The sequence below is a fragment of the Furipterus horrens genome, unplaced genomic scaffold, assembly GCF_987537825.1.
Source record: "Furipterus horrens unplaced genomic scaffold, mFurHor1.1.pri manual_scaffold_13, whole genome shotgun sequence".
In the NCBI taxonomy this organism is placed as follows: domain Eukaryota; kingdom Metazoa; phylum Chordata; class Mammalia; order Chiroptera; family Furipteridae; genus Furipterus; species Furipterus horrens.
This window is the reverse complement of record NW_028327183.1, coordinates 24647408-24659530: the sequence shown is the minus strand read 5'-3', so window position 1 is coordinate 24659530 and position 12123 is coordinate 24647408. Positions and strand designations below refer to the sequence as shown.

Below are 12123 nucleotides of genomic sequence, written 5' to 3'. Positions count from 1 at the left end.
GCACTGGTCCAGTTTTTCTCCGTCTCTGAAGGCCCAGTTTGGTCTCAGTTTAAATTGCTCTTTGTCTGAGGAACCATCCGGCCCGTCCGGGCAGAGGGAGGCCCAACCGCACTGCTGTTCTTTCTCACAGCACCTTTCTCTTCACCATCAGAACACTTCCTGTCATTTGTTACCACGTGCTACTTTGTGCTCACCCACCCACCAGCCTGGTGGTTTTCCCACTGGTGCGGTGTGGCCAGGGGTCTGCGGACTCTGGGGAGGAGTCAGATGAACTAGGGTTCCAGTCTTGGCTAACCACCTACTGTGTGATCAAGGAAAAGTTACCTACCTTCTCTGCACCTCAGTTTCCTCACCTGGCAAATGGTATTAGAATAATAATGCCCAGCGGAAAGCCTGGTTATGAAGGTGAACTGTAACACCTTGTAAGTAAGTGCTTAGCACAGTTCCTGGAACCTAGCATGTACTAATAATGGTGATTGTCATCATTATTTTTCCTAATGAGACAGCTATCCACTTGTCATCATGTCACTGCTGACTATTGCATCAGAATCCTCCTGCCCCTCCCTCCCAACCGCAGTGTTAGCTGGGATCACAGAGAGGAAATGTTAATTAACGACCTCGTTGAACTCTAAGGAATAGTCCAGGGTCTTAGATTGCTTACCTTTGAAAAGAGAAGCTGGTGCGTGTGTGTGAGCACAGTTTTAAAATATCGTCCACGCGGTGGTTAGTAAGTACATGGAAAAGGGAAGGGATGGAAAGGGTTGTCTCCATTTGGAGGGACTGAGCTTTAGGTCCTGCATGGGGAACGGGTGGGGTGGTGGGGGGGTAGGGGAGGGGGAGGGCATCAGGAGCAGAGCTGCCAGCACCTGGAGGCCCAGGTCCCTGCTGTCAGCAGGGTGCGGGGTTAGGGGACCGTGGTGGAGGCTGGGGGAGCCTGAAGGGAAGAAAAGACTTTGCAGACAGAGGATGCTGCGGTCCTAGGCAAGATTGAGTCCTAGATAACCTGGGCTTTTGTTAGCAATGGAACAGATTAGAATTCTGGTTCTATCTGAGAGGTCCCTGAGAAGGCAAGGAAAAGCGGGCTCAGAGAAACCTACACAGGGGTGCGAAGGAGATTAGGCCCCAGGAGATGGTACATTCAGAGTAGGATGGGGTGTTTGGGAGCCAGCTTTCCTGAGTTCCTTGTGGGCATTTTGGTCTTTCAGAACAAGCAATTATTTTTCTAAACTTGAAAAACACTTCTTCGAAAAAATTTCCTGTGGAGGAAATAATGGATATACCAGCACTTTTGTCCACTGAGGTTTCATACATGTTAGAGCAAGTCCGCTCATCTCCTTGTGCTTTGTGGTGTTCAGTACACTTTACTTTCCCCATATTTTACTCCTTTCTTTCAGCTGCTGCTGCTGCTGCTGCTGCTGCTACTACTACTACTACTACTACTATTATTATTATTATTATTATTATTATTATTATTATTATTATTTTACAGATGAAGATTTGAGGGCCGGAGAAGTTGGGCAACTTGCCCAGGGTCACGTGAATAGAAAGTGGCAGAGCCAACAATTTTTCCTTCCCACACATCAGGCTGTTAGGGATGATCCTGTTAATACTGTTCATTGTTGGTATTGGGTTGATCTAAGTAGAAGTGGCCGTCAAGCCACCCAGTGGATTTGTGGATGGGACCAAAGGTGGAAGCAGTGGCCTTTCTGACGCGCATAAAGCCACTTGTGACTCTGTAACTCAATCCTCCAGTAATGAGGAATGGGAAAAAAGCTCCTCCCCTTTATATGGCTCCAAACAGGGGTGTAGCTGCTGTGCCCTTGCTGACTCCCAGTCTTCTCAAGGAGCCCTGCGCTGCAGAGCCACCTCCCATACTTGGAAGGACTTATCTAAGTAGCTGGACCTTGTCTTCTTCCCAGGGAGGAATAGATTATTCTAAGGGGGTCATATTCTTCAGGGTAGGGAAACTGTCTTAGATACCACCAAGGTTTGTGTGCACAGGAGGATTTGCAGGACTAAATGACCTTTGCTATGGAATGCAAAACTACTTATTTGTATATTCTCCACAGCCACCCTGTGAGGTATGTGCTGTTGTTTCTCCCTTACTAGGTGAGTCATCTGGGCCCCAAGGGGTTGAGTAACTTACTCAGGAACACATGATAAAATGCTTAGCAGGAGATTTAAACCAGATAGCCTTGCTTCATAGTCTGTGTTCTTAAATACTATATACCATGCTCATTTTGGTGAGCGCTACCTATCCATCCATCTACCCAACCTTCTGTCCATTTGTCTATCCTTTTATTAATTCCTGATTCTGCTATCCTCCCATCTGTTCATCTATCTTCCAGCCATCCATCCTCCCACCCACCCACCCACAAACCTATGTATTCATTGTGCTGGCTATTTGTCTAACCTTGGTTTTCTGCGTCATCCTGGGGAAGAAGTTTCTTCACCCTGGGAGCCACGCCTGTACTTTCTGAAGCTAGAGACCCCATGTCAACACAAATCCTTTAGCTCCCAAGAACTATCTGGGTCTCTGCCTGACTCTCCTGGGTCAGTGTTCTTGGGAATGCTGCTGTGTCAGGCAGGACAGGTGGCGTGTTCACTTTCCTCCTGTAAACCTGTGGCGCTTTTCCTCCTTCAACATCCTCCAAATGTGCAAAGCTGCAGGCTCTTCTAGAAACACTCTTGATTTTAAGCCTTATCATGTATGAATACTTAGCTAGCCCCATTCCTTCACCCAAAGATTGGAAGTTGGATTAGTTTGGTATGATTTTACTTTTTTAAAACTATCATAGAGTTTGTGTGATACTTCTAAAAATTATGTAATAAATCTAAAACAGATGTTCCCAAGGCATTTTATAAGGAAGGGCATTTTAATATAAGCAGGCCAATTTGATTTGAGATTAATCAGTTAAGGAAACAATTAAAATTTATGAAGAAGCAGTATTATAAAGAGGCAGTATGGTTTAGCTATTTATTATTTATTAATGCGAAGCAGTGCAAGTCTTTAATTATTTTGCATAGCCTCTATTGTGGTAGATAATCTCAGTTTTCAAGAATTGTTTTATGTTTTTATTATGGCAAAAATTAAACATAAAAATTTAAACATGTATACATGAACAGTTATATAATGAATTTTATGTATCCGTTACTTATCATCAGCAATTATCAACTATAACTGTACCTACTTCTCCACTCTTATTTATTTTTTTCATAAGTTTCGAGGGTATATTTATCACTTATTACTTAATGTCATTAGGTCAAAATTTCATCCTAGAAAAGTATATTATGTTGACATTGGAATATAATAAGCTTTTGAATGTAATTATTTAATTTTTCATTGAATTTTTGCTTTTTTGAAGTAGAGCATTGGAATTTTCTGTAACTTTTTAATAAAAATTTAAATCTATAGCAAAGGTGAAAGGATAATTAATGAACCCTCATATACCCTTCACCTAAAAACACTGGTCATTAGCATCCGGACTGGTATTTTCCTAAGTGTGTTTTTCCATGCGATTACTTGAAGACAGGTTTTCAGGAGAAAAGGAAATGGGGACATTCATGCCCAGTATCTAGTAGAATGTCTGCCTCAATGTGCCCAATGAATGGTACTAATCATTAGTATTATTTGAAGTAGGGATATATCAACAGAGTCCCTACCATATAAATGCTCGATAAATGTTATTACACATTATTATTATCATCATAAGTAGGGGTAAAAACCAACACCAAACTGGTCTTTATTTTTTTAAATAAAAAAATAATTTATTTGTTTATTTATTTATTTTTAGAGAGAGGGGAAAGGAGAAAGAGAGGGAGGGAAACATCACTGTGTGGTTGCCTCTCATTTGCGCCCCCAACTGGGGCCTGACGTGCAACCTAGTTATGTGCCCTGACTGGGAATTGAACCAGCGACACTTGGTTCGCAGGCCGACACTCAATCCACTGAGCCACAACAGCCAGGGTTCAAACTGGTCTTTAAAAGTCCAATTCTACTTTGGTGCAATGACAAGAAAAAAGATCTTTAGTGAAAACTTGCAATGTGATTTCAAGCAAGAATAAGCCTGGGATGGATGGACAGACGGATGCCACCAGCCAGGCTTGACATCACTAAGTCACCATGGGAAACGACCATGTTCCTTGGGTTCCATTCAGTGACATCCTAAACCAAAGCAGCCGTCTTGAACGCTCCTGGAAGTGTCATGGGCATTGAACAACTTGTCCCATGGCCAGGGTGGTACCTCTGTCCTGGGGGCTTTGTGCTGTTCCTGTTGTCTGGGACTAATTTTTTCCTTTCTCTCTTTTCTGATTCTCATCTTGTATTCCAGGTCGAAAGGATTGTAGACAAGAGAAAGAACAAGAAAGGAAAATGGGAGTATCTTATTCGATGGAAAGGCTACGGGAGCACAGAGGACACGTGGGAGCCAGAGCACCATCTGCTGCATTGTGAGGAGTTTATTGATGAATTCAATGGCTTGCACGTATCCAAGGACAAGAGGATCAAATCAGGGAAGCAGGCCAGCAGCTCCAAGCTCCTGCGTGACAGCCGAGGCCCATCGGTGGAGAAACTCCCCACCAGACCTTCAGAATCTGGAAAGAGTAAGAGCACTTCTCATAAACGGAAGCGGATCAACCCTTCCCTGTCCAAGCCCAAGAAAGGGTACCCAGCCAAGCCCCCTGCAGGAGGTGACCGGGCCGCCAAGACGGTGTCTTACAGGACTACCCCCAGTGGTTTGCAAATAATGCCCCTGAAAAAGGCTCAGAATGGGATGGAAAATGGGGACACCAGTTCTGAGAAGGACGAGAGGAACTTTGGAAATGGGTCCCACCAGCCCGGCCTGGATTTGAATGACGTGGGAGAGCAAGACCTGGGCGAGTGTGATGTCAGCCATGCAGCACTGGCAGAGAATGGGCTTGGTATGTGGCTTGCCTTTCTCTGTGTTTGGCTCTGGCCGTGACAGCAGGGGCTTTGCATGCAGCCTAGAGAGATACATGACTCCCACCCCACACTGGACGCTTAGCTAGGCAGTAATTCTCCTTTCATCTCTCCCACCTAGGGCCATGTGGACTTGGTCATGTGCCCACATTGGTTATAGACACCCAAGCATGTCAGGGGGCCAAGCGAGCCACTTATGCTCCAGCCAAGGCCTGGAATGGGTCCAAAATTCCCAACTACACCTGAAGGCACCCAAGGCTGTGGTAACCACCCTAGAGCTTTTCCTGTGAGGGCAGCTCAAAGTCCTCATCCAGCAAGACCCGAGACTCATGTCCCCAGAGGGCCAGTGCCTTTTAGGGGGCAGCACGCACCTCTCCGAGCCCTGGCTTTCAGTCGCCTGGGCTGCCCCCTACAAAGCCACACACTAAGTCACTGACACCCCCTGAGTCTGCACAGACTCTATACCCCAGTTCAGGGTCAGGGGACAAGGAGTCCAGGAGACGGGGCTGTTGCATTCCCCCATACTGATGCCTTATGGAGGTGAGGTCTGGGTTGGGGTCTGGTCCTCCACAGACCCAGTTCGGACTTGGAATTCCCCTCACCCATTTGTAAGCTGGAGCCTCTTGCCCTTCATCTATAGCTAACATGCATGATCTGGCCACATTTCTTTGTTAGGTCCTAAATGCTGTCCTGTCCCCATCCTGTGCTAATTCCTTTGGTGGGCACCTACCTCCTTGCTCCATTCTGGAAGTAACACAGCAAAGATGGTAGAATTCCTCCCCCTTACCAAGTCCCCACAGGAAAAATTAAGGACAGAGGAGGCAATGACCCGGGTCACTCGAGCCCCCAAGCCTGACATTTGTCCAGTAGTCAAATTGCTCCTTGATTGGGTCCTTGTGGCTGAATCTTATGGGTTCGCTCCCTGCACCCCCTGCATGCACTCCCCATTTCTTGGATACCTGTGTGTCTGCGTGGTGGCCTTTTTCTCTCTAGCTGCCAGTACCCTAAGTCTTGGGATGTCAGGAAACACTGCATGAGTGGAGAACCTGTGCCCAACAGAGGAGGGCTGTCGATGCCTTGGTTGGAACATGGGTGTGTGTGGGGACAGGGATGCCTGGATGCGGGGGAACGGGCTGGAAGAGCTCCCAGAGGGGTGGGGTGATTCAGAGTTCTGAGTGCTCAGAGCATGTCCCATTGAGGAGAGCGCGCTGTCCTCAGGGACCCTTGCTGGGGAATCTGAGCAACCCGCTTGGAGGTTCCTCTTTCTCCAGAGAGGAAATGCACCCAAACAGGATTTATTTAGCCGCTCTCTGCCCCAGATTGATTCCCGCTTCCGTCTGGGGATCCCTGGTGCTGACACGACTCTGCCTGCTACCATATGTAAGCACTGTTTGTTTTAAAAATTCATCTCTCCGGGAGGAGGAGTGGGCTTGTGTAAATGAGGCCTGGCACAAACATCCGTGTTTGACATCCTGTGACAACTGCTGGCAGTGGAGGAATTCTATGTCTTGGGGAGGGTGGCAGGCTTGGGGAGCTTCTGCGGCTCCTGGGGTGCAGGGAGGAGATTCCTGGGCATGATTCCTCATACCCTGGCTGGTAGAAGCACCCTGTCCTGCTCAAAATGTGGCTGCAGAGTGAGAGGAGAAGCAGGAGGGAGGATGGTTTGCTCACTTCAGCTGCCAGGCTGCAGCCTGAAGGAGAGAAGCCCGGGGAGAAGTCTGGATGAAGGTGCGCCTTTTGCTCTCTGCACCTTGCCGAAGTGGGGCAGAGCTGCCCGCCGTGTGCTCTGCGTCGTGGGGCCTCGCTGGTGCCCCCTTGTTTTGATCTGATAATGGGACATGCTACCCCACATTGGGGACAGTAGGCAAGGACAAGCCCACTTGGATCGGTGGTGGCCTTGTTCACTTTCAACCTTAGCTCCAGAATGCTTCTCCAGACCTCATCTCTGATCTCTTATGGCCTCATTTTTCCCGTGTTCCTCACTTTACTTGGGCCCATGGCTGGATAGAGGAGGAAGCTGCCTGTCTCTGTTGTGTTCTGTTTTGGGTGTTCCTGAAGGGCCCTTGTTTAATCACATCCCATAGTATTGGGGTCTTTGAGATTTCCCCCCAGATCAAGACAGTGGTTCTCAGATTGTCCATATGTAAGATTACCTGGCACCTTGTTAAAAACGTAGCTCCCATAGAGTTGGATTTACTACGTCTGGGGTGGAGCTCAGAAGATGGGTTTTTAACAAGCACCTTGGGTGACTCTAATGCATTTTGAGACATGCACTGTGGCAATATGGGGGTGGCAATTAAGTTTTACATCAGGTGTCAAATTAAATCAATTCAATACTTATTTTTTTTTTTTTTTGAAAACTTTCTAAGGGTTATTCACAATGTTAGCTGCTTGGAGTAGCATAATCAAAAAGATAGGTAAGGACTTATTCCTCTGAAGCTTAAAATATATACTCCAGTAAGTTCAGAGTGGATGTCTCTAGGCCAGTGTTGAGCAAACTCCTGAGGCTGTCTCATTAGAAGGAGTAACATATACATTGTATACATGGCATGCTTTTGCCATACCCACCTTGATCTTCTCTGGTCACTGGGGTGATAAATGCCCCGACCCCTGTCAGCTTTTAACACTCTAGTTAGAACTAGCTTATTATTCAGGTCTTGGGATAACTCGGGAGAGGAAAAGACTGGAAATCTTTTCCAGAGAGAGAGAGAGAGGGAGTGAGAGTGACTCAGAGTTCTTGGACAAGACCCAAGACAGTAGGTGTTTTGGGATTCCAGAACTGTTCTACAAGGGGTCAGAGGTGTGGTCAAGCCCACGGTTCCATTTAGAGGGAAGCCAGTGCCGGTGCTCATGGGGAACCCTAGATGTCCTCCTTGCTCCCTTACCCCCTTTCCCTGGTCACTTTTACCAGAGGATGCAGTTCCCAATGGCACAAGGGTACACTGATGGGGTTTTCAGCACCGAGGAGGGCTCAGCTTTGCCTGGGAGAAGGTGGACAGGGAGATCCTGGCTACACTTCCCCGGCATTTGTTTTGCGGGTGGACTGTTCCTTTTTATAGGATTTTAACTTCTCTTTGGTGGATTAAGGTTTTGCATACAGAAAAGCAATTTACGTAACACGTTACTCATTTACTGCTAACTTCCCTGATCTGTGCCTGGGAACAAGTACTAAATCAGGGCTCCGAAGGTGGTGTTTTGGTTTCAGACTGCATTTTCCCCAGCAGTGTGTGTGTGAAGTGTGTGCAGCGACTCAGTACTGCTCTTGATTCCGATTCTTCTTCCATAATGACAAACGGCCCTGTGGTTTGGGACCATCTGCCTCAGTATCCTTTGGGGAGCTTGTTAAAAATGGGAACTACCCCAGTAGAATGAATCGGATCTCAGGAGACAGGGTGGGGGTTACGCACTTTAAATGCTGAATTTTAATGGCTGTGGGTGTACATATCCAATAGTTCCTGTGGACACGTTTGGTTCTAAGTGATGGTTCATAGATCCATTTGGGATAGATCCAAAGTTACTCCTTGGATTTTTACCTTGTAAATAGGAATGTGATTTGGTCCTTCAAAAGTTTAAAACCTGACATAATTTCTCCTTGCTAATGCACTTTCTCCTAGGCTTCTCTTTTTATTCTAGAACAGAGTAATTTCATCTGTACAGAAAAGCTGTTGGCTAGATAACTCCTATGGTCTGGTCTGGGAAAACTGGTTAGTGCTGTCTTGTCTAAATAGGCCAAAGCATCAACACTTTACAGATTCCGATGAGCCTTTAGCCTGCGGAAACATCTCTAACTAGCAGCCAGCATGTCGCTCTGAACCCCAGCACAACGCATAGACATCCAGCATTCTCTGGATTTCCATGAAGCCAATGAGTTTCCACTGTTGATGCTGATCCTATTTTTTTGCTTTCAAATTTTTATTTATTGATTTTAGAGAAAGGAAGGGATGTGGGGAGAGACTAAGAGAGTAAGAGGGAGAGAGAGAGAGAGAGAGATGTGTTGTTCCACTTATTTGTGTATTTTTTGGTTGATTCTTGTAAGTGCCCTGGCCAGGGATTGAACCCACAACCTGGGTGTATAGGGACGATGCTCTAACCAACTGAGCTACCTGACCAAGGCCATTTCTTAGAACTTTGAGGTCCTTTCCCTGGTGTCCTGAGGATTGTCGTCTGTCTCCCAGGCACTGCATCCCAGGCAGCGCTTGATTCATGTTTTCAGAATTGTTTTTATCACTGAATGAGTCATCCCACACCAACGTGCAACATTTGCCATGTTCTCTCTATTGATCTTATAGAAATGATCTCAGCTTTCACTTCTGTAATGTTTGTTTATCTCTTCCTACTCACTCTTTCAACACGATTGTCGTTTTTTCTTTACTGAACATATCGGAATTGCCATGTTTCAAAAGCACTTGGGAACTGAGCACCAGCATGGGAAATGTCCTATGCCTTTCGAGAACCCAGGGCTCTTAAGCATGAAGAATCCCCTGGAGGGCGTGTTAAAACACAGATTACTGAAATTGAAAAACAAAACAAAGAGAAAAACCCCACACAGATCGCCGTGCCAACCCAGAGTTTCTGATTCAGGGGGTTTGGTGGAGAGCCTGAGAATCTGCATTTCTAGCAAGTTCCCAGATACCTTCAGAACCATTGCTCTAGACAAATAAGCACCAAGATGGTTGAGACGAAAATGGCAGGTGGTGGCTGGGGATACCTGTTGGTGGCATTGGGGCGATTTGAAGCACCTTTGGTCTGGATCTCGAGCTTGCATTCTCGATAATTTTTAAGTTGAAAGTTTGAGAGTATGGGAACTTCCCAGTGATGAGGTCTTGGAGTTTACAAAGTACTTTGTGTGATCCTCATAGCAGTCCTGAGTGGTAGCTGTTGATATACCAGTTCCCTAGGGGAGGAGACTGAGATTACAGATGCTCGGGCTGGGATTAGAAGAGAAATCGAGGTAATCTGACTCCAGGCCTGGCCTCTAGATCTCTGCTCAGCCAGCTTCCACACTTGCCCTGAGTGGGGGCTGGGAGTGCTGGTGGGGAATGGGCCGCTTTTTGGACTCACCCTCCCACTTATTCATGGGTGGATATAATCTTTCCAAGCCTGAGATACTATAACTAACTCTATGCCATTCAATTTGAAAACCTGGATAAAATGGTCAGTATCCTAGGAAGAGAATACAACTAACCAAACAGACTCAAGGAGGATGGGAAAACGTGAATAGAGCAATACCTATGGAAGGAATTAAATCAGCTATTGCAAAGCTCTCATAGAATCTAGCAGGTTTTCACAGGCAAGTCTACCAAAATATTCCAGAGCAGATAATCTCTGTCGTATCCAGATGGTTGCAGAGAGCAGAAACAGAAATGCTCCGACTCACTTTGATGAGGCCAGTATAACCTGGATTTCCAAACCAGACAGCAGAGGAGGAGCAAGGAAAATTATAGGTTAGTTTCACTTGAAAATATAGTTGTTAAAGTCCCGAGGAACCTTCCTGGGCTTGTTACAGTCTCAATACTTCCTCAAAATTGTGACTGTGCCAGGAACTCTCTGAACTCAACCCTAGTTCATGACCTTTAGAATCACCGCTACTTTTCAAGGTGCCCGGCTTGTCCCAGGGAGAGGCCTAGGGGAAGCTGGCTCAGGACAGCTCACGTGTCATGGGCAGCAGCCCTAAGCCATCTAGTAAATCGCAGAAAGTCCACAGACGGTGTCCACTCTGCGGCCTCTTGTTAATGCAGGTATCTGTTTCCCTGGGCACAGCTGCTCTTTTAACACACTTCAAACACCCACTCCCAAGCCAACAGACTTTGACCAACCTTTCAGTTTTTCAAAAGTGGGTCATTTTTCAAACCAATAACAACAACAAAAACCTAGGGGGCTCTTAATGTTTTGTCTTTCGAAGTGTGGCCAGCAAGTGACTTGTGCTAATGAATGAACTTAAAACCCTTTTATGTGGTAATGTGAACACCAGTCCAACTTGGCCACTGCCTCTGAGTGGGAAGTGCCAGACTGTGATGGAAAATCTGACTGTGAACTTGACCCATGGCAAATTCAATGGGGAAATGGACTCTCCCAATTGCTTCCCTGATCCTGGATTTGATTTTGGCATTCAGTAGAGGCTGATGGAATTTTGACCACTGTCAAGGTTCGGAAATGGTCTAATTTCCCTGCCAGCTCAGATACTATTTTCCTCTCTCAACTAATTCAAAATAATAGTAAAAATAATAAAAAACGACACCTTAGGAACTGTTTCCAAGTTGCCATTTATCATCAGTAGTAAACCAAAGACCAAAATGAGTGGAGTGGGGAGTAGAAGCCTCACCCCCACGCCAGGTACAAGCAGTAGGTCTGCAGAGGGTCTCAAAACAATAATAAAAATCAGTTTGCCACTGTTGGTGAAAAGCTTCTCCTCTCCTTTAGGGTGAAGCCCCAGGCCAACAGCTCGTCCCCCACCTCACTGCCCAGACAAATGGTTATGGTGGTGCTGAGCTCCTTCTGGAGGCCAAGTCTTATTCTTTGTAACTGCCCTCCTGGATGTCACTTAATCTCCTCAGTGCTTTTCAGATTTAGCAATTTAACAACGTAGCAACATAAAAAGGTTAGCGATGAATGCCTTGCTTCTAGGTGGGGAAACTGAGGCCCAGAGAGGCTGAGACACAGAACACTGAGGGGAGGAGTTAGGATGTGGTGTCAGGTCTGGTGATGCTGAAGCTGTTAGAGGTCTTCGACTCATTTTATAAAGGAAGAAATGCACTTCTGGGATTTAGGCTCAAACCAGCAAGCCTTTCCCTGGATCCTGAGAACGTTCTGGTTCAGATCCCTGGGCCTTCCTTTGAAACATCTTCTGTGGTTCCAAAGATGGTGACTTGCTCTCCAGAAAGGTTCTGAGTGGGTTTCCTCTGGAAACACACACACACACACACACACACACCACACACACACACACACACACACCACACACACACACACACACACACACACACACACCACACACACACACACACACCACACACACACACACACACACACACACACACACACACACACACACACACACACACACACACACACACACACACACACACCCCCCGCACTGCCTCAACCGAGAAGGTGATATCTGAGTAAAGCCTAGAGGCTGTGAGACCATGTTAGGCCCAGGATTTTCTAGGTTGCAGATAAACTGT

At 46.4% G+C, this 12123-nt stretch overlaps 1 protein-coding gene across 1 annotated transcript in view; it reads left to right on the top strand.

Annotated features, from left to right (window-relative positions):
* CDYL2 (chromodomain Y like 2) overlaps window positions 1–12123 on the top strand; it is a 146773-nt gene that overhangs the window by 101763 nt on the left and 32887 nt on the right. The window contains exon 2 of the mRNA XM_090259740.1: window positions 4332–4920. Within this exon, the coding sequence (XP_090115866.1) occupies window positions 4332–4920 (589 nt within the window). The remainder of the gene's footprint in view (window positions 1–4331; window positions 4921–12123) is intronic.